At 40.4% G+C, this 22,967-nt stretch overlaps 1 protein-coding gene across 2 annotated transcripts in view; it reads right to left on the bottom strand.

Moving 5' to 3' along the window:
- LOC111529497 (spatacsin) overlaps positions 1–21,856 on the bottom strand; it is a 59,639-nt gene extending 37,783 nt beyond the window's left edge. The window contains exons 1-8 of one of the 2 annotated variants that reach the window (XM_026447860.1): positions 21,532–21,856; positions 15,963–16,166; positions 14,040–14,146; positions 11,455–11,600; positions 9,371–9,532; positions 6,961–7,027; positions 1,914–2,079; positions 90–295 (exon numbers count right to left, since the gene is read on the bottom strand). In XM_026447860.1, the coding sequence (XP_026303645.1) occupies positions 90–295; positions 1,914–2,079; positions 6,961–7,027; positions 9,371–9,532; positions 11,455–11,600; positions 14,040–14,146; positions 15,963–16,166; positions 21,532–21,767 (1,294 nt within the window). In that variant the 5' untranslated portion in view covers positions 21,768–21,856. Of the gene's footprint in view, positions 1–89; positions 296–1,913; positions 2,080–6,960; positions 7,028–9,370; positions 9,533–11,454; positions 11,601–14,039; positions 14,147–15,962; positions 16,167–21,531 lie in introns of those variants that run through there. The other variant, XM_026447861.1, reaches the window with a different exon arrangement.
- Positions 21,857–22,967: the final 1,111 nt, after the last annotated feature.

The following is a 22,967-nucleotide window of genomic DNA, read 5'->3' as shown; positions in this document are numbered from 1 at the left end:
TTTTCTCCCCAAGCACTCACAAATCAATGCCTTAGATCTAGTCATACCTTCTCTAAACAAAGCAGGCCAAATAAAAAAAGGTGCTGTACCTACAGACTCTCTGATAAAGCTGTACTGAGCATCTTCATTTCTGCACTTGTATCTCAAAATTATATTGGCCACTTTCATATCAACTCTGAGTTTGAGGCTGTCAAGGCCAAGCAATTCTAAGAAACAAACACATGCAGCTCCTACTGAAGGTATGTGGAAGGAGGAGAGCCCTATGACATAGGCTTCATTGCCTACTTGCTGGATCCTGAAAAAGAAAGGAATCAAAATCACATCAGCACATGAAAATTATTTCTCACCAGGAAAAGCAAATGGAATTAAATCAGTGACACATGCAGTGCCAGCCACGTGATTTCTGGCCTCCTCTCCCTTCCCTTTTGCCCCTTGCACGTACCCGTTTAGGTTCCTGGTAGCTTTTCAGTTGTCTTTTGGCACAAGAGCCCCCTATTCCCTTAAGTTGACTTTCTAAAACACTTAAGTCATAGTCTAAATTATTCTTGCTTCCAACTTCATCCAGAAGACATGAAGTACAGCTTCTGAAAGACTGCCAACTTGTGATTTTATCAATTGTAAGTATGTATACAAACTACGAAGAATATCAATGCCACGTAAATTTAAGTTTGACATCATAAAGCACATTTTAAAAAACTCAGGCCTTTTATAGGAATAGAAAATTTGAGAAAGACATAATAAATTATTATGTATTATTATTATTATTATTTTTGAGATGGAGTCTCATTCTGTTGCCCAGACTGGAGTGCAGTGGCGTGATCTCGGCTCACTTCAACCTCCGCCTCCCGGGTTCAAGCGATTCTCCTGCCTCAGTCTCCCGCGTAGGTGGGACTACAGGCACCCACCACCATGCCTGGCTAAGTTTTGTATTTTTAGTAGAGATGGGGTTTCACCATATTGGCCAGGCTGGTCTCAAACTCCTGACCTTGTGATCTGTCCACCCCAGCCTCCCAAAGTGCTGGGATTACAGGTGTGAGCCACCATGCTCAGCCCACACAAGACATTATTAACTATGTTTTTAACATGTGGAATGGGAGGCTGAGGGATATCTTTCATTTTCACCTTTCTAAACTACTTGAATACTTTACCATAAAAAAGGTATTACTTTGTTAATTATAAAACAAACCAATAAAGTAAATCTATATTTAGCTGTTCGTTCTAGTAAATGCTCCTCTCAATTCTGTGCTTTATAAAAATGAATTAAATGAATTATTAAAGACATTAAATATAGAATTCACATCTCATCATATAATTCCTTTTTTTAAGTTCTGGGATACATGTGCAGAACATGCAGGTTACATAGGTATACATGTGCCATGGCAGTTTGCTGCACCTATCAACCTGTCATCTAGGTTTTAATCCCTGCATGCATTAGGTATTTGTCCTAATGCTCTCCCTCCCTTAGAATTCCCTCTCTAACTGCTAATACCTGACAAGCTCCTGTATGATTTTAAATCTGATTATTTTTCAAAATATATTTATCTTTTTTCCAGTTAACAAAAATCACACACACTGAATGCCAGAAACTTGGGACACACAGGGAAGCACAAATGAAAACAATAATCACCATCCAAATGTAATCACTGTTAAATGTGGTATGTTTCCAGTATGTTTTTCAATATATGTGTAAAATGTGACAGATATGCCCTTTTTTAGAATACAAATTATAATTTATTTTACTTTTTTTTTTAGTGGCAGAGTCTCACTGTCACCCAGGCTAAAGTGCAGTGGCGTGACCATAGCTCACTGCCTACTTGAACTCCTGGGCTCAGGTGATCCTCCTGCTTCCCAAAGAGCTGGGATTACAGGGATAAACCACTGTACCCAGCCAAAATTATATTTTAAATACTCACAGCTGCTTGGGAGTCTTGCTCTTGATTAATTCCTGGACCAGAAAAGTACCAAATGCAAATGACGGCCGTCCATGATGTAAATAATAAGCAAAATTCAGACGTTCCACTACAGCATATTTATTAACCAGGTCAGGGCTAGAGAAATGTGGGAGATGACTCCATGCATCTGGGAGGAAAGTGAAACAATATCAATTATCTGTACATCACCATAATTAATTTCAGATTTGCACATGGAAAACTTAACTCTCTACTGACAAAAGACAACTGGTTGCTGTAATCATTTTGCATCACGATGTATCACTTTGAACTTATCAAAACGTGTTTTATTTTACTTCAACATATAGAGATAGCCTTCATTTTATACAAAGACATGTACCTGAGAAGTTGCATAAAAACTATGGTAAGAAATGATGCTCTGGCTGGGTGCGGTGGCTCACACCTGTAATCCCAGCACTTTGGGAGGCCGAGGCAGGAGGATGACCTGAGGTCAAGAGTTCGAGACCAGCCTGACCAACATGGAGAAACCCCATCTTTACTAAAAATACAAAATTAGCCAGGTGTGGTGGCGCATGCCTGTAATCCCAGCTACTTGAGAGGCTGAGGCAGGAGAACAGCTTGAATCTGGGAGGCAGAAGTTGTGGTGAGCTGAGACTGTGCCTTTGCACTCCAGCCTGGGCAAGAGCGAAACTCTGCCTCCAAAAAAAAAAAAAAGATGCTCCCTCCTACCATCCCATTAAACTTACTTGTAATTTTAGTTGCTTTTTTTCTGTTGAGAGACTCTTTTAGGATCTACAATCAGCACTCTAGACCTGACTGTCTCTAAACGCCTGAGTACTTTGAAATCTCTCCTCTCTGGGCTTTCATGATCTCTTAAGTAAAATAAGCTAATTGGGCTAGATGATCTTGGAGGGCTGTGCCAGTGGGAGTGCTCCATGACATTTTGTTAATGGAATCTTCCTCCTATGAAGGCTGCGGTCATTGAACTACAGCTTTGACAGAGACCTGGGAGGGTCTGGCTGCCAGTGGAGCAAGGCTCAGTGACTACTTGGGGTGGAAAGGGATGTCTTCTCTCCGTTTGGGTCTTCCTGGCCACAGCTCTACATCTGTTATTATAGATGCTAATGTATAACTGCGGGGGGAATTCCCAGTATCTATAACATCCCTATTATCTATATCTCAGTATCTCTAACACATCCCTAAACCAATGGAGGAACACGTGCTGGGGACATAAGAAAGCAGACCCAGAAGTGACTCCTTAGAGGGCAATGTGCATGCTCATTTTGGGACAACTGTCAAAGAGCTAAAGCCATTCTGGTTGAATGTGTAAAACTGATTTAAAAAAAATAACTTTAGAAGCTGTCCCAACTGATTTCATTTGAGGATATTGTTTACAGGAGTGGAAGGAAGCTCTAGTCTGGCAGGTCTAGTATCTCAGAGGTAACAGGGCTTTAGAGTCATGTGTTTGAGGCCGAGCGTGGTGGCTCACTCCTGTAATCCCAGCACTGTGGGAGGCTGAGGTGGGTGGATCAACTGAGGTTGGGAGTTCGGTATCAGCCTGACCAACATGGAGAAACCCCGTCACTACTAAAAATACAAAATTAGCCAGACATGGTGGTGCGTGCCTGTAGTCCCAGCTACTAAGGAGACTGAGGCAGGAGAATCACTTGAACCTGGGAGGTGGAGGTGGCAGTGAGCCAAGATCGCGCCATTGCACTCCAGCCTGGGCAACAAGAGTAAAACTCCGTCTCCAAAAAAGACAAAAAGTGTGTGATTCCTGGTTTTGATACCACTAGCTGCCTGACCTTGAGCAACTTATTTAACTTTTAAGAACTGTATATATTTAAAGTATACAACATAAATGGTTTTGTTTTTTGGGTTTTTTTTGGGGGGGGGACAGGGTCTGGCTCTGTCGCCCAGACTGGAGTGCAGTGGCACAATGTTGGCTCACTGCAACCTCCGCCTCCTGGGCTCAGGTGATCCTCCCACTTCAGCCTCCCAAGTAGCTGGGACCATGGGTGCACGCCACCACACCCAGCTTTCTTTAGTATTTTTGGTAGAGATGAGGTCTCAAAGTCGTGAGCTCAAGCAATCCGCCTGCCTTGGCCTCCCAGAGTGCTGGGATTACATGTGTGCACCCAGCCTCTTCTTTTCTTTTCTTTTTTTTTAAGATAGAGTCTTGCTCTGCTGTCCAGGCTGGAGTGCCATGGCACAATCTCGGCTCACTGCAACCTCCGCCTCCTGGGTTCAAGCGATTCTCCTGCCTTAGCCTCCTGAGTAGCTGGGACTTACAGGCATATGCCACTACACCCAATTTTTGTACTTACAGTAGAGACGGGGTTTCGCCATGTTGGCCAGACTGGTCTTGAACTCCTGACCTCAGGTGATCTGCCCACCTCGGTCTCCCAAAGTGCTGGGATTACAGGCATGAGCGTGAGCCACTGTCCAGCCAGCCACCACGCCCAGCCCACCTAGCCTCTTTCACCAATGTCTGATAGTTTAACATGTACAGATCTTTGACCTCTTTGATTAAATTTATTCCTAAGTATTTTGTGTTCTATTAAAAAACAGAAATGGGATAGTTTTGTTCATTATCTTTTTCAGATAGTTTGCTATTGATATATAGAACACTACTGATTTTTGTATGTTGATTTAATATCCTACAACTTTCCTGAATTTGTTTATTAGTTCTAACAGTTTTACTGGTAGAGTCTTTAGGATTTTCTATATACAAAATCATGCCATCTGCAAACAATGACAACTTTACTTCTTCCTTTCTGATTTGGATGCCTTTCATTTTTTTTTTTTTTTTTGCTTAAATGCTCTGGCTAGGACTTCAAGTACTATGTTGAACAGAAATGGCAAGGGTGGGCATCCCTGCCTTGTTTCTGATCTTAGAGGAAAAGCTTTCAACTTTTCACTGCTGAGTATGATAATAGCTGTGAGCCTGTCATATATGGCCTTTATAATGTTGAGATGCATTCCTTCTATGCCTAATTTGTTGAGAGTTTTTATTATGAAAGGATGTTGAATTTTGCAAAATGCCTTTTCTGTATCTATTGATGTGATCATATGGTTTCTGTCCTTTTTTTTTTTTTTTTGAGATGGAGTCTCGCTCTGTCACCCAGGCTGTAGTGCAGTGGCATGATCTTGGCTCACTGCAAGTTCCGCCTCCCAGGTTCACGCCATTCTCCTGCCTCAGCCTCCCAAGTAGCTGGGACTACAGGCATCCGCCACCATGCCCAGCTAATATTTTTTGTACTTTTTAGTAGAGACAGGATTTCCCACCATGTTAGCCGGGATGGTCTCGATCTCCTGACCTCGTGATCCACTCGCCTCGCCCTCCCAAAGTGTTGGGATTACAGGCGTGAGCCATTGCGCTTGGCCTGGTTTTTGTCTTTCATTCTGTTAATGTGGTATATAATTTATTAATTTGTGTATGTTGAACCACCCTGGTTTTAATTCTGTATTTGATGATCCTTTAAGTTCAGAAGGGCAATAGCCAATAACCCTATAGTTATAAAATCTGTTAAATATATGCAAAAGGAGCTTTTAAATTCATTCACAAAGGTCATTATGCAATAACATCCCTTTTAACATATTTATATGAGTCCTCTGTTCACCAAAGCCAATTCACTGCACCTTTCTCCAACAGGTAATTTTTTTTTTTTTTTGGACACAGGGTCTTGCTCTGTTGCCCAGGCTGGAGTGCAGTGGCATGACCAAAACTCACTGCAGCCTTGACTTAACTCAAGCAATCCTCTTGCCTCAGCCTCCTATAGGACTGTAGGTACACACAACCATGCCTGGCTAATTTTTAAATTTTTCTTTCACCTTCTTGACCCTTATCTTCTATACCTGGCTAATTTTTTGTAGAGACAGTGTGTTACTATGTTGTCCAAGCTGGTCTTGAATTCCTGGCCTCAAGCAATCCTTCCACCTCAGCTTCCTAAGTGTTAGGATTACAGGCATGAGCCACTGCACCTGGCCTCCAACAGGTAATTTTAGAACGTTTTTCCCTCGACACTAATTACCCTCCTATAACCTCCATTTGTTATCACCTACTTTCTGATGTTGTATTCACAGAGCATGAATATCTTAGAAAGATGGCACCACCTTTCTATTAATAAGACCAACAGAATAGCTCAGATTAAAGTTCCTCTAAACCCAAGAAAATATCAGAACAAAATGTCTCTTTTTAGATAAATCTGAAGTCAGAAGATATTTTGATATGAGTCTAGTCATCTCTTGGTATCCATGGAGGATTGGTTCCTGAAACTCTTGGATACCAAAATTCACAGAAGGATGCTCAAGTCCCTGTAAAATAGCATAGTATTTATATATGGCCTATGCACATTTCCCTATACACTTTAAATTACTCTAGATCATTTATAATACCTAATAAATGTAAATGCTATGTAAAATAGTTGTTATACTGTATTTTTAAATTGGTTTTTTTTAATTGTTCTATTTTTTTTTAATTGTTTGTTTGTTCACTCAAATATTTCCCATCTGAGGTTGGCTGAATCCTTGGATATGGAACCCAATAAAGTCTTACGGTCTTTATAGTACAGCAATGTGTGAATCTGGTACTTAAATGCCTTGCCTCCTTTTATTCTCATAGTAATGTGTTAGGTGGTCACTGTGATTAACCTCATTTCACAGAGAACTAAAGAGGTTAGATCACATGACCAAGGTCACACAGGTATTAATTACATGGTAGGGCCAAGATTTGTTTAATGCTGACACCTATGCTTTTAATTTTTATGATGCTATACTGGAAATGAAGAATAATTTTTTGAAAGGAAGAAATATAATCAAATAGTTACACATTACATTTTTCAGCAAGTACAGCACTAGTAACCTAATACATTGACTTTTAACTCACAGTATGTTTTCAATTCTGTCTTCTGCGAACTATTTTTCCTTTGGAATACACCTTTACTTTTAAAATAAAAAGCAATGAGAAAACTAGATTGGCTTTACATATATTAACTTCTATAGTTAACATTGCTAAAATATGTCTCAAGAAGTACCCATGATGACTTACCTCCTATAGCTAGTGTGTTAGCAGACTGCCAGCCAAACAATCTGCTAGGATCAAAGGGTGATAATGACTGAAAAAGGGGAAAAGTTAAACAGAATTAGAAATTCATTGATTCTAAAATAGGTAAACAAAATTATATGAAAGGACTTCAGAGGTAGTCTGCTTCCCTTTTCCAAGGCAATTTAAAGCTTATCATTCTGGACATAAATTCTTTGAACACAGCTAAAAATAAAATAGAATTATGAGACATCTTTATATTTTAATTAAAACAGAACTGGCTATGCTCCTTTTCAAGACTCTCCTTATGTCAAACTACGCCTGCAAAGGCCATACTCTTTTGGTAGAGGGAGCATCAACTATAAAGTAAAATGGGCTTCAGAAATGCTTTTGGAATCAAAAAGCAAGAGGGCTAAAAGACTAGAAAATGTTACCATGTAAACATGACAAGATGAGTGAAGAACAGGGTAGGGAAGGAAGGGAAAAGAGAAAGAAGAAAAAAACTGGGTAAGTGGTTGAAGGAATGTGATGAGCAACAATACGAACAACAAAGAAAAAATTGCAGACCAAGGTCAAGTCAATCAGAAAAGGTTTGGTTGTTTGGAATTTTTCCAGGCCAAATGTTTAGGAAAGTCTAGAAACAGCTTGTGGGAAGAATACAGGAAAAAAACAGAACAAAAAAAGTCAGGATTTGGATGGCCCAAAAAAAGAGTAGCTTTGATGTAAAACCAAGGAAGATTTTGTGATTAAAGAAGGAATACTTTTCCTAAAATAACCACTAAAAAAATTAAATGAGTCCATTTGAAAACAGAACAAAGAACAACATGAAACCACTTGTGTTTCAAGCTGATTCAAACTACTTTACGTAGTGAAATTATGTTTGTTTCGCCTGGGAAAAAACAAGACACAAAACAAGACACACACAAAAATCTATGACCTGTACTTTCCGGGTAAAACTATGTTTTTACATAATCCACTTATCATTTATACCAGTGCTACTCAAAGTGCTGGTCTAAATTCTACAGTAAAAATCCAGAATACTGCTTCCTTCTTCAAAGTCTTGCTACAAAAAAACCCCTACTGAACTAAACAGTGTACTTAGTGATACAGCAGATACATATTTTGGTGCAAGATACTAATCTCACCACATTCCAGCAACAAGCAGTATGCAAGTGCTGACCACACTTTTGAGTAGCACCAGTCGATACTCTAAGAAGTCTTTGCATTAGAGTAAGAGAGTTTGTGCCTTTACAGAATTATTGTTTTTTTGAGACGGAGTCTCACTCTGTTGCCCAGGCTAGAGCGCACGGGTGTGATCTCAGCTCACTGCAACTTCCGCCTCCCAGGTTCAAGCCATTCTCCTGCCTCAGCCTCCCGAGTAGCTGGGACTATAGGCACGTGCCACCATGCCTGCCTAATTGTTGCATTTTTAGTAGAGATGGGGTTTCACTATGTTGGCTAGGCTGGTCTCGAACCCCTGACCTCAGGTGATCCACCCAACGTGGCCTCCCAAAGTGTTGGGACTACAGACATGAGCCACCGCACCCGGCTCCTTTATAGAATTATAAACCTTATGCTGAGTTGAAGATACCATGAGAATATGTGTATTCAGGGGAAAAAAGGAAAAGCCTTTTGAAATGAGAAATAGGTAAAGGAAGGTGTTCTTAACCGAGGGTCCCTGACTAGGCTTCAGGGAGTCTGTGAATCACTTTGAAATGTAAGCAAAATTATATGCATATGTGTAATTTTTCTGGGTAGAGGGTTTGTAGCTTTCTTACATTCTTAGACGTTCTGAAAAAGATTAAAAAGCATTGATTTAAACAAACATCCCTGATTCATTGAGAAGAGATAGTCAGAAGTTAAAAGTGGCAGAATAGAGTGCTTTTGATGAAAGCAGCAGACAGGTATGTTGGTCAACTGTTTGCTCTGACCCACCTCCACCCTTCCCACTCTGCTCAGCATTGCAGGAAACTACATTTCCCAAGCTCCTTTGCCCTTTGGCTACCAGATAAATATAGCCACAAAGACACTGTGGGAGACTAAAGATGGGAAGAGAGAAGTAGTCAAGGTATTCTCGCCCTGCATTTTCCTGGGGCATCTACCTCCATACTCTATGTTCCCAGTTCCCATTAGGCAGTCTGGTTGTTAGTTTAATTCCCAGAGACGGCTCCAGCTTCTGGGTTCTGGTAACACCACTTTTTTGCATTGTTCTTGCAGCCTCAGGGGTGCAAGAACATGGCTTCCTATTTTGTTATTCGGGGTTGTCTCACTATCACGTTTGGTTTCTCCATTCTGCTATCATGCTGTGTAAGTAATTCCCTACGTTAAATGCCCTCCAGTTGAAAGATCTAGAGTGATTTCTGTTTTCCTGGCTGAACTCTGATAGACCTAAATATTGGCCTCCTAAATACTGTACCTGAATAAGGTGATAGAGTGTAATATCAGATGGCAGGACACTAGGAGGAGTGCACTGTGGGAAGAGAGCAGTTTTTAGCTTGGGGTAAGGAGTTAATGCCATCTTCAATAGCTGGGGATCCACTTTCTTCAAACAGTTTTCATTTTCTTCATTCTGAACAACCTAAGTAAAAAGACAGATAACAGGTTGGAGAGTAGCATTTTTCTCTTCTCAAAGTTAAAGTCTTTTTTCACAAGAACCCTGTGAAACAAGATTAGCTTGAGAAGAGTATGTGGTAGTGAATATAGCATTAGACAAGTAGTCATAAGCTAACAGTTCTTGTTCTGGTTCTGAAACAAACTGGCTTTGTGACCTTAGCTAGATATTTAATATCAGGTCTTTGTTTCCCCAGCTGCAAAATTAGGAAGTTCAGCTAGATAAGTGGTTTTCAAGCTGTATAGAAATTGTTTGAAAAACAGCTCTGCCAATATTTAAGTCAATAATATATATTTTAAAATATTTACAAACTACTAAACTAGATGATTTCTCACTCAACTCTAAAGTTATCCTATGACTCTAATTTCTGACAGGTGATTAAAAATAGATGATTAAATAGTTGTGTAAGGTATACTGCAACAATCCTAAAAAGGCGGCATTAAGTTAAGCTAGCACCAGTAAGAAACTTTTGAAGATTAGATATTAAACAACATTCTTAATTTCCCTCTAAACAGGCCACTCTACTTCTAAAAAGCAAAGATGGGCACATTTCCATTAGGTCCCTCAGTAAAGTTTATATGGGTAGCTAAAGATTACGGTTTCCTTTGACCTAAGAGGGCAAATAGTACAGAATAATTACGAAGCCACAGATCTAACGTATTCTTACTCCCAGAAGAAAGCAGATCCTAATTGTATTCTGAAAACAAATCTGGAGTATTGGAAAACAAACTAAAGGGAAAAAAGAATCTCTACATAACATATTCATTCCCCTCCCCACCCCCACTCAGCTTTTTTTTTTTTTGAGACCGGGTCTCACTTTGTCACCCAGGCTGAAGTGCAGTGGTATGATCTTGGCTCACTGCAGCCTCGACTTCCCAGGCTCAAGCAATCCTCCTGCCTCAGTCACCCAAGTAGCTGGGACTACAGGAGCATGCCACCATGCCAAGCTAATGTTTTTTTTTTCTTTTTGGAGATAGAGTCTTGCTTTGTCACCCAGGCTGGAGTGCACTAGCACAATCTCAGCTTACCGCAACCTCTGTCCCCTGGGTTCAAGCAATTCTCCTGCCTCAGCCTCCTGAGTAGCTGGGATTACAGGCAAACGCTACCATGACTGGCTAATTTTTGTATTTTCAGTAGAGATGGCGTTTCAGCACGTTGGCCAGGTTGGTCTTGAACTCTTGACCTCAAGTGATCCACCTGCCTCGGCCTCCCAAAGTGCTGGGATTACAGGCGTGAGCCACTGCGCCCGGTCATGCCCAGTTAATTAAAAAAATTTTTTTTTGTAGAGACGGAGGTTTCGTCATGTTGCTGGTCTCAAACTCCTGTACGCAAGCAATCCATCTACCCTGGCCTCCCAAAGGGCTGGGATTACAAACGTGAGCCACTGCGCCTGGCTTCATTTCCTTTAAATTGTAGATGTCAAAAATTTCTTTTTTTTTTTTTGAGACGGAGTCCTGCTCTGTTGCCCAGGCTGGAGTGCAGTGGCGCAGTCTTGGCTCACTGCAACCTCCGCTTCTCAGGTTCAAGTGATTCTCATGCTTCAGCCTCCCAAGTAGCTGGGATTACAGGCATGTGCCAAGATGCCCAGCTAAGTTTTTTCTATTTTTAGTAGAGACAGTGTTTCACCATGTTAGCCAGGCTGGTCTCGAACTCCTGACCTCAAGTGATCTGCTCGCCTTGACCTCCCAAAATGCTGGGATTACAGGAGTGAGCCACTGCACCGGGCTGAGATATAAAATTTTAAAATTCAGCCTTGTCCTCTGCTCTTTAATCTAATGAAATACTTAAACATAATTATATTTTAGTATCAGCTGAGATCTAGACAATCCATAGATAATTCTGCTAAATTTAAAAATCAGTCCCATTTTGTTGTAAAGTGCTATCCATACCTGGCTGACACCCCCAGGAGAATACATTGTAGTAGCAAGGGCCAGGAGGGTATGTCCTTCCAATAGCATACTGCTTACACTGGCCTGATTGGTGGGAATCAAAATCTGAGCATTTGCAAGGCTAGCCTGGAAGATCAGTTTGGGATCTGGAAAATAAAAGACAGTGTTTTTCTCCTTAAGAGGGATAAATACTAAATTAAGAATTACATAAATGTGAGAAAAAAAATATAAATTTTTAACTCTATCCACAGAGAAAAAAAAAACAAAGGGACCTCCTAAGTGTAAAAGCAATGGGAAAACATCACAGAGGGGAAAAATGAAAGATTTGTCTACATAAAAATAAAAACTTCTATTCAAAGACAATTAAAAGGTAACAATGAACTGAGAGAAAAATTATAACAAATGACAACCTAAAGAGTTGCTGAGTTTGTCCTCAACAAAGAGCTCATCCAAATCAATGTCAAAAATACTGACTCTAACAGATAAATGGGCAAAAGAAATAACCAATTTATGAAGGAGGAAATATAAATGCCTGACACATAAAACTACATAATTCACTAGAAACAAAGAAATGCAAATTAATTAGATGCCATATACTACCTATCAAATTAGCAATAATTAAAAAAAAATCATCAAGCATTAGAGCTGGTCACAGTGAGTAGAGACTGGGACTTAAAATAAAATCATAAAACTGTACAACTCCCTTGGAAAGCAATCCGGTCCTACAGCAAGAACCTTAAAACATGCATAACCTTTGACCCAATAGTTTTATATCCCAAAACCTATCTGTACTAAGAAAATAATCTGAAATAAGGACAAAAGTTTATACTGAAATATGTTCAAGACTATTATTTATAATAGAAAAAAATGGAAAATGGCCTCGTCAGAAAATGAGAGAACAGTAAATTAAATAAGGGTATATCCATACAATAAAATATTATGTAAACATTTAAAATGGTCATTGTCTTTAAGAATGTGGGAAAATTCTGTTATGATATTACACAAAAAAGCAGTATATAAAAACACAGATGTTTCTTGTTGTGCTACTAGCACTTACAATATTCTGTCACAAGGTAGGACCTCAATAAATATTTGTTAGGTGAATGAAATACAACAGACACTAGGTTTTTAAAAAGTACAGTGAAAATAACTGGAGCCGGGCGCGGTGGCTCACGCCTATAATCCCAGCACTTTGGGAGGCCGAGGTGGGCAGATCACAAGGTCAGGAGATGGAGACCATGGTGAAACCCCGTCTCTACTAAACATACAAAAAATTAGCCAGGCGCTGTGGCGGGCGCCTGTAGTCCCAGCTAGTCCGGACGCTGAGGCAGGAGAATGGCGTGAACCCGGGAGGCGGAGCTTACAGTAAGCTGAGATCGCGCCACTGCACTCCAGCCTGGGGGACACAGTGAGACTCCATCTCAAAAAAAAAAAAAAAGAAAATAACTAGAACAAAATACATTAAAATATTATCAGTGGTTACCTATGGGTGGTTATTTTCCTATGTACCAAGGCTATCTACCCATGGAGGTATTACTTTTTAATTAATTAATTAATTTATTTTTTTAAAGAGAGACAGGGTCTTGCTCTGTCAACCAGGCTGGAGTGCAGTGACACAATCATGGCTCACTGCATCCTCTAACCCCTCTAACCTCAAGTGATCCTCCCATCTCAGTCTCCCACATTGCTGGGACTACAGGAGCATGCCACCACACCTAATTTTTAAAAATCTTTTGTAGAGACAGGGTCTTACTATGTTGCCCAGGCTGGTCTTGAACTCCTATCCTCAAGTGATCCTTCCACTTTGCTTCCCAAAGCACTGGGATTACAGGTGTGAGCCATCACACCTGGCCAGTATTACCTTCTTGATAGCTGTCTGTGGTTTCTAATTGTTTTTTTTTAAAGCAATTTGAACATATATTACTTCATAATCAGCATGCAACACCAAAAAACAAAACCCACACTATGAAAAAATTCTGCATTTCAAGAGAAACTGGACATTACATGTAACTGAAAGACTGCTGACATTCCTTGTCTGTGGTCATTCAGCCTGTCCCCTTTTCCCTATTTCTGGGATAACACCAGCTAAGTCGTCAGGGGTAACAAGGCTTTTCTGTCTGATTACAACCAGAGTAAGCCTCTACATCAGCAGCTCCACTGCAGAGGACACAACAATCTCACACATACTATGGATTTCTTGTAACTCCATTTGGAGTTCCTTACTAAAATATTCAAAACAGGGATCTGGAAGACAGAGCACTTCTTCATGGAAAAAGTCGACCAGAGAGCAGGAATTCAGCCTCTGACAAACTGGTGGGACAAGGGAAATCCTAAAGCACGATGCTAAGGGGAAGGGGACAAAACCACATAAGGTCTTTGCTCCAGGTCTAGCTTTTCTTGGCTGGCTGGCTGGCAGCTAACCTTTTTGGCCTTCTACTTCTTACCTAAAGTGTGTGCCTAGATTACACTCAGATAGTTGACCACAGCCAAATAATTTATTTAAAAGAGTTCACAAGTTTAATACCATTCAACAGACCAGTGATGATCCAAAGAAAGTTTCTGTGTTTAATACAGTATACCCATACCTGTTAAATTACTGGCAACTTGTCGACACTGAACTAAAAATTCAAACCAAGGGTGTGCTTCATGTAACTCTTTTTTTTCCAAAAAGGGGCAATTTTCAGGACTAAGTCTGTATATAAAACAAACAAAAAACTTCTTTGGTTAACATACAGGATAAGACAATTACAACCATGTTTGCTCAGGTGATGATTAGCATTTAAAAAAAGAATCTTGGAATTAAAAACTAAATACAACACAAAATACTCCCACTCTTCTATTGTATTTTACATATTTTTCATGATCTGGAAACAGACAATTTCAGAGACAGAGATTTTAAGACATCATATGTTCACTACCATGAGGAAATTTAACCAACTCTTTATCAGATTAATAGATACCTTGTACTTTAAGACACTTCATATTTTATTGGTTTTTACAGCAAAGACTTTTTAGCATATTCAAACTTAATAAGAGGCTTTTAAAAAACTCTTACAAGCCAAGTGTGCTGGTGTGCGCCTACAGTTCCAGTTACTTGGGAGGCTGAGGTGGGGGAATTGCTTGAGCCCAGGAGTTTGAGGCTGCAATGAGCCATGATTATGCCACTGCACTCCAGTCTGAGTGACAGAGTGAGACTGTCTCAAAATAAAATACAAATAAAAAGCTTACACAACTACAGAGAGGTTGCAACTGAGGAACTATGGCTCAGAATACATACTTTGAAAATACAGCTCTTAAATCTGTTCTCTTGCCAGTAGCTTTGGAGACAACATTTCTAAGTAAGACTAATGATATGACACACCAAAAACTCCTAGTCTGTTTTTTTTCTTTTTTTGAGACCGGGTCTCACTGTATTGCCCAGGCTGGAGTGCTGGCGCAAACATGGCTCACTGTAGCCCGGACCTCCTAGGCTCAAGCAATCCTCCCACCTCTGCTTCCCAGGTAGCTGGGACTACAGGTGTGTGCCACTATGCCTGGCTGATTTTTTACTTCTTTGTAAAGAAGAAGACCCACTACATTGCCCAGGCTGGTCTTGAACTTTTGGGCTAAAGTGATTCTCCTGCCTTGGCCTCCCAAAGTGCTGGGATTACAGACATAAGCCACTGTGCCCAGCCAATTTCTAATCTTTACTACACAAAATAAGTAAAATAAAAATGTTGCCTATGAGTGTACAAATGTGGGCTCTGGAATAAAAATTAGGTAGAATTAAATCAGCTCTTCCACTTATTAGCTGTGTGCCTTAAGATACTTTGTCTCTCTCAAAGCCTGTTTCTTCATCTGTAAAATGGAGATGCGAGTAACCACCCCATAGAGTTTTTGTGAAGATTAAATGAGATAATGCATATAAACTACTTAGTTTAGTGCCAACATTGTAAACACTCATATATTAAAGACTACTTCTATTGTTATTGTTATTACTGACCCAATAGCAATTAACACTGGGCACAGATATGATTCTGCAGGTTAATCTTAGGTAGACATATACTGATGTATTGCTCTCTCTTTCTGTGTGTGTGTGTGTCTATACAAATATAAATTTTACAGCATATCTAATATACCTTGAAGTGAAATACACCTTGCTATGAAATCAAAGTCATTTAGCATATTCTTGGTAAACAAAGTATCAAAGAAAACTCCAAGTGAAACTTTAGAATCTTCCTCTCAAACCTTTTAAAGCATTTCTTTCATTGTATTCTAAAGTCAAATTATTTAAAAGGTTAACAGAGATACTACAGAATTAGTATCACCAAAAAAACACAAAAGCATTTTGCTGAATGTAGTACTGAACTCAAAGAGGTACCAATTGTTGAGACGGAGAAAACTACTTCAAAAAGATCAGTATTCCTCGTGTGAATGCTTACTATTTTCCTAAAAGTCACATTCAGGAGTCATATGCAAAGAGAAAATGTGAAGACCTGATCAAGGACAAATGCATTCTCAGTACTCACTTGTAACAGTCAAGGTAGACATAAAGAAGATGCTGCAGACTGTGCTCCAAACAATAGAGAATGAATTGAGAATGGAAATCCCAACCTTCTTTGGTCTTGTAGTTTTGAACAGGGAGGGTATCCTGTATGACACCTCCAATACGGCTCAGTCTTAGGAGGAAGCATTCAAAGTCTTCCAGTTCAGATGCCAGAAAAATCCCATTCCTATGGACAGATTTACAGGATGGCAAGTTAAAAAGTCGCTATGTTCAGAGTAGACCAAATCCTGCCCACAGTTTAAGTCTCGATTACTTAAAAATAAGCATTTACAAATTAATGCTGCCACTTCTTACTCTATATGTTCTGACACATATTTTGCTGATTTCTAATAAAATTTTCTGCACCATTGTAGTATTTAAAAGTAGTAATGACAGACTCAAATTATCTTTATTATTTGAAAAATCTAAATCAAGCTACTTCCATTTTTTGGTTTTTGATGGGAACCATTACCCAGTGTAGCAACAGTGGTTAACCCTTGAAGCTGGATGCTCTAAGCACTGAGAAATTCACCAAAATATTCAAACAAAATCATCATGCTACATCAGAATAATTTAAATAGACCAACTACTGAACAAGAATAGAAATCTGCATGTAAATATTACTTTTTACAAAATTACTGTCACATCATATATACCAAAGGAGTAAAGAAAACATATACCTGTATGTGGAGTTTATAGAAACATCATGGAACCACTAACCTAATTATAGAACATTATAAGCCCTTGGTGTATTCCTCCCCCACTGCATGCCCTTTGCTACCTCTGGAGGTAGCCACTATCTGACTTTTATGATAGTCATTCCCATACTTTTTTTTTTTTTGGCAGGGTCTTGCTCTGTCACCCAGGCTGGAATGCAGTGGTGCCATCTCAGCTCACTGCAGGCTCCGCCTCCTGGGCTCAACTGATCCTCCTACCTCAGCCTTCTGAGTATCTGGGACAACAGGTATGTGCCACCACACTCAGTTTTTAAATTTTTTGTAGGGACGAGGTCTATGTTGTCCTGGCTGGTCTTGAACTCCTGGACTCAAGCAATCCTCCTGCGTAGGCCTCCCAAAGTGTTGGGATTACAGGTGTGAGCCACTGTGTCTGGCCTTTTTACTTTTATTCACAGTTTTATTACACATATATGTAATCCCAAATAATTTAAGACTTTGCCTATTTTAAACTTTGTATTATGTGGAACATTCTGGATATATTGTTCTCTATCTTATTTCTTCTACCCAACATTGTGTGATTTAGCCATGTTGATACCTCTGGGTATAGTTTGTTATTTTTCATTACTATATAGTATTCCGTTGTATGAATATACCATATTTATCCACTCTACTGTTGAGAAAATTTAGCCATATTTATGAAAAAAGCTATTGGCAAACTAAGCATAGATGCAAACTCCCTTAACTTAAGAGGCATATCTAGAAAAATCTTTCTAGCCAACATCATACTTATTAGTGAAACACTGAGGTCCATTTTAGTTGTTCCTAAATTTCGGGTAAAATAAATTTGCATTTCCTTACCTACAAATGAGGAAGAGCATCTTTTCCTATGTTCACTAGCCATTTGTGCTTCCTCTTTTGTGAGAAGCTATGTGCTGGTATCCTTCTCCTCAGATCCAAGCTCTACTCTGCGTCACCCTACTCTGTGTTCCTGGAGGCTCACCTCTATGGGTTCTACTACAAGACTCCAGTGTCCTCAGACTTCTGTTTTTAGTTCACTCAATGGGAGGGCTCCATCAGGAGATAAGAGGAAATACCTTGGCTCTCTCTGTGCTGGGTGACTACAGCTTGGCTGACACCCTACACTAAGGATCACAACTCCTGTCAGGCAGCTCTCTTGGTCTCAGTGACAGATCTTTACCCCTTTAGGCCTTTTAGAAAACATATATCCTACTACTCCCAAGGTTGTGAAGGTATTCACTTATAGAATTTTCCAAATTTTGGCCGGGCGCGGTGGCTCAAGCCTGTAATCCCAGCACTTTGGGAGGCCGAGACGGGCGGATCACAAGGTCAGGAGATCGAGACCATCCTGGCTAACACGGTGAAACCCCGTCTCTACTAAAATACAAAAAATTAGCCGGGCGTGTTGGCGGGCGCCTGTAGTCCCAGCTACTCGGGAGGCTGAGGCAGGAGAATGGCGTGAACCCAGGAGGCGGAGCTTGCAGTGAGCTGAGATCCGGCCACTGCACTCCAGCCTGGGTGACAGAGCGAGACTCCGTCTCAAAAAAAAAAAAAAAAAAGAATTTTCCAAATTTTATACTTTCACGTTTGACATTTAGGTGTTAACATCTACCCAGAACTGATTTAATGTACAACATACGGTAGGGAGGGGAATCTAATTGTATTTTTTCCCCATATAGCTATTCAGTTATTCCAGCCCCATTATCAAAAAGATGGTTCTTTCCCCACTCTTGTGCAGGACCACCGCTGTCATATGTAAAATGATCATACGGGTGTAGGTCTGTTTCTATGCTCACACTTCTGATCTCTACCCCAGCACCAATACTCTATCTTAACTGCTACAGCTTTAGAGTAAGTTTTGATATCTAGCAGGGCAAGTTCTTTTTCAGGGCTCTTTTTGACCCTCTAATTTCTTTTCGTTGTTGTCTTTTTTGAGATGGAGTCTCACTCTGTCTCCCAGGCTGGATGGAGTTCAGTGGCTTGATCTTGGCTCACTGCAACCTCCACCTTCTGAGTTCAAGTGATCCTCCTGCCTCAGCCTTCCGAGTAGCTGGGATTACAAGCAAGTGCCACCATGCCCAGCTAATTTTTGTATTTTCAGTAGAGACGAGGTTTCATTATGTTGTTCACGCTGGTCTCAAACTCCTGACCTCAAGTTATCTGCCTGCCTCAGCCTCCCAAAGTGCTGGGATTACAGGTGTGAGCCACCACGCCCAGCGGACCCTCTAATTTCTATATAAATATTTACAATCAGCATGTCATAATCCACACACACATACAAAAAAAAACGGCTGGGATTTTTACTGAGATTGCACTATATTTAAAGATCAACTTGGTAAGACCTGATAGCAGGCTTGTCTTGCTCCAAATCTAAAGAGAATGTTCACAATGTTTCACTAGTAAGTATGATGTTGGCTAAAAGGATTTTTCTAGATACAGTTAAGGGAGTTTAGGCCGGGTGCGATGGCTCACGCCTGTAATCCTGGCACTTTGGGAGGCCAAGGCAGGTGGATCACAAGGTCAGGAGATCAAGACCAACCTGGCTAACATGGTGAAATCTCGTCTCTACTAAAAATACAAAAAAAAAAAAATTAGCTGGGTGTGGTGGCAGGTGCCTGTAGTCCCAGCTACTGAGGAGGCTGAGGCAGGAGAATGAGGTGAACCTGGGAGGCAGAGCTTGCAGTGAGCCGAGACAGCCCCACTGCACTCCATCCTGGAGTGAGACTCCGTCTCAAAAAAAAAAAAAAAAAACCAAACAAAAAACAAATTAAAAAAAAAAAGGCTGGGCACGGTGGCTCACACCTGTAATCCTAGCACTTTGGGAGGCCAAGACAGGTGGATCACGAGGTCAGGAAATTGAGACCATCCTGGCTAACACGGTAAAACCCTGTCTCTACTAAAAATATAAAAAGAAATTAGCTGGGCGTGGTGGAGGGCGCCTGTAGTCCCAGCTACTCGGGAGGCTGAGGCATGACAATGGTATGAACCCGGGAGGCAGAGCTTGCAATGAGCCAGGATTGTGCCACTGCACTCCAGCCTGGGCGACACAGCAAGACTCCGTCTCAAAAAAAAAACAAAAAACCAATTAAGTTAAGCAAGTTTGTATCTATGCTTAGTTTGCCAATAGTTTTGATCGTAAATAGGCTGAATTTTTTTTTTTTTTTTTTGAGATGGAGTCTCGCTCTGTTGCCCGGACTGGAGTGCAGTGGCGGGATCTCAGCTCACTGCAAGCTCCGCCTCCCGGGTTTACGCCATTCTCCTGCCTCAGCCTCCCGAGTAGCTGGGACTACAGGCGCCCGCCACCTCGCCCGGCTAGTTTTTTGTGTTTTTTAGTAGAGATGGGGTTTCACCGTGTTAGCCAGGATGGTCTCGATCTCCTGACCTCGTGATCCGCCCATCTCGGCCTCCCAAAGTGCTGGGATTACAGGCTTGAGCGCCCGGCCAATAGGCTGAATTTTTATCAAATGCTTTTCTGTATCTAATAGGGTGGTATGATTTTTCTTCTTTAATCTGGTGGCATAGAGTTCATTAATTTACTAATTTCATAATTCTAAAACCATATATACATTAGTTTAAAAACCAAATGCTAAGCAAAATATTAGGTAAGCTGACAAGTTCTATAATATTTACTAGTAGTAAATAAGAGCATTTAGTGCAATGGAGAGAAGAATGAATAGAAAATCAGGGGCTGGCTGGACACAGTGGCTCACGCTTGTAATCCCAGCCCTTTGGGAGGCTGAGGCGGGCGGATCACGAGGTCAGGAGATGGAGACCATCCTGGCTAACACGGTGAAACCCTGTCTCTACTTAAAAAAAAAAAAAAAAAAAAAAAAAAAAAGAAAGAAAATCAGGGGCTAAGGGACTTAAATCTGTAACTAACTGGCTTGTGCAAAGCACTTAACATCCCTGGATCTGACTCTCCACATCTTTAATTTGGGGAGGAAAATATAGCTACAAGTATACCACAGTAAGTATAAATAGAAAATAATACATAAAAATGTTTAAGAAACTTAACATACATGTTATTAGCTTTCCTTATACTATTTCAACAGGTTAGAAAGATAGATTAAATGGAGCCATATGAAATTGTTGATATTCAGTCATTTTTGACCCACAGAAATGGCAAGCTCATATGGTTCAATTTAACAGGTTTTTCTAAATAAACTGAAGTTTAAAATCTTCATATCACTTCAAGAGCTACTTCCCCTTACTATTTCTTAATTCAGCAGTTCTCTTCCTTCAAGAACATGCACAGCACACACGTAGCAATACGAAGCACAGGAGACAGGATACTAAGATATCCCCTTCTCAGCTCGTCACTTGTTCCTTATAGCCCTACTGAAAACTGAACATTTCTATACTAAAGTGCATAAAATGTTTCGGGAGGAACCTGCATCTAGAACTTAAGAGCTTATTTACTACCCACATGACGTTAAATGCCTGTGGTTTTTTTTTTTTTTGAGATGGAGTCTCGCTCTGTCGCCCAGGCTGGAGTGTAATGGCGCGATCTCGGCTCACTGCAACCTCAGCCTCCCAAGTAGTTGAGAGGCCTGGCTAATTTTTGTATTTTTGTAGAGACAGGGTTTTGGCCAGACTTGTCTTGAACTCCTAACCTCAAGTGATCTGCCCGCCTCGGTCTCCCAAATTGCTGGGATTACAGGCATGAGCCATCGCGCCTGGCCAAATGAGTACGACTTTAAAACTTCACTGTAAGATGATGCCCTTTAAATTTTATAGTAATATGAAACAGCACTGCATTGGATTTTTGGCATTTTCAAAGGAAAAGCTATACCATTATTTTTTCTTGCTCTTCCCTTGTACTCTTCCCACTGGGGATTAGTGCAACAGTTACAATACCTGGCCAGCTTATCTAAAATTTCATTCCTCATGTAGTTGTTACAGGAAGTATTCTGGTTAATAACATCAATAGTCAGAAGGGGCCATTTGTTCTGCCGAAATGAAGCATAACTATGCTGGGTTTGAAATTCTCCAATCCATAAGATAATGTTTAACCAATCATGGCGAGCTGTGAGGTATCTCCAGAGGGCTTCAGGGGAATATGATTTGTATTCTACATGAAGAACAAAACACATTTTAAAATATAATTATGTTTATTGACATGTAACTCAACACCAAATTACTGAGCAAATGTAACAATCTGGACATAGCTATTTATACAATATATTAATTATTCAGTTTCTTTTATTATTTTGTATAAAATCCTCTGTTTCTTTTACTGTTTTCTTTTTTTTTTTTTTGAGACAGGGTCTCACTCTGTTGCCCAGGCTGGAGTGCAGTGGTGCACTCATGGCAGCCTCGACCTCCTGGGCTCAAGCGGTACTCCTACTTCAGCTGCCCAAGTAGCAGGGACTGCAGGGATGTGCCATCATGACCAGGTAATTTTTTCTTTTTCTGTTTTTTTTTTTTTCGAGACAGAGTCTCGCTCTGTTGCCCAGGCTGGGGTGCAGTGATCAGATCTCGGTTCACTGCAACCTCCGCCTCCCAGGTTCAAGTGATTCTCCTGCCTCAGCCTCCCAAGTAGCTGGGATTACAGGCATGCACCACCACACCCAGCTAATTGTTGTACTTTTAGTAGAGGTGGGGTTTCACAATGTTGGCCAAGCTGGTCTTGAACTCCTGACCTTAGGTGATTCACCTGCCTCAGCCTCCCAAAGTGCTGGCATTATAGGCGTGAGCCACCACGCCTGGCTGCCCAGGTAATTTAAAAAATATATATTCTGTAGAGATGGGGGTCTCACTATGTTGCTAGGCTGGTCTTGCACTCCTGGCCTCAAGCAATCTTCTCACCTCGGCTTCCCAAAGTGCTGGGATTACAGGTGTGAGCCATCGTGCCTGGCCGTGCTGTTCATTTTAAAATCAGTATTACAGCCAAAGAGCTACATGTAGCTTCTAATTACTATGGTGGTTAAAATGAAACTTACGTTTTAGCTGTACATTTCACTTACCTGTCCAACCCTCTTTTTCCCTTCTCTTTCCCTTAATGTAAATAAAAACTTTATTTCAGAAGGGTAAGGATGAAAAGAAAAAAATGAATTAAAAATAATAAACAAAAACTTCAGCCATAATAGTAAGCCAGAATTTTACTCTCTGAATTGCTACTGTTTACCACTGTTAGTTATGCCCCAGATCCCCTATATCATGGCACAGATCCCCAGTTTACACAAGAAACTCAGACTATTTGCAAAAACAAAGATTGTCACTTTGAAGCTGGAATGAAAATTCAATCTTGAAATCTCAATTAACTATTTTTTTTCTTTTATTAGCACATTATG

This window comes from Piliocolobus tephrosceles, unplaced genomic scaffold (assembly GCF_002776525.5).
Source record: "Piliocolobus tephrosceles isolate RC106 unplaced genomic scaffold, ASM277652v3 unscaffolded_108, whole genome shotgun sequence".
In the NCBI taxonomy this organism is placed as follows: domain Eukaryota; kingdom Metazoa; phylum Chordata; class Mammalia; order Primates; family Cercopithecidae; genus Piliocolobus; species Piliocolobus tephrosceles.
Note: the sequence above shows the minus strand (reverse complement) of the source record. Positions and strands in the feature narration are given on the sequence as shown.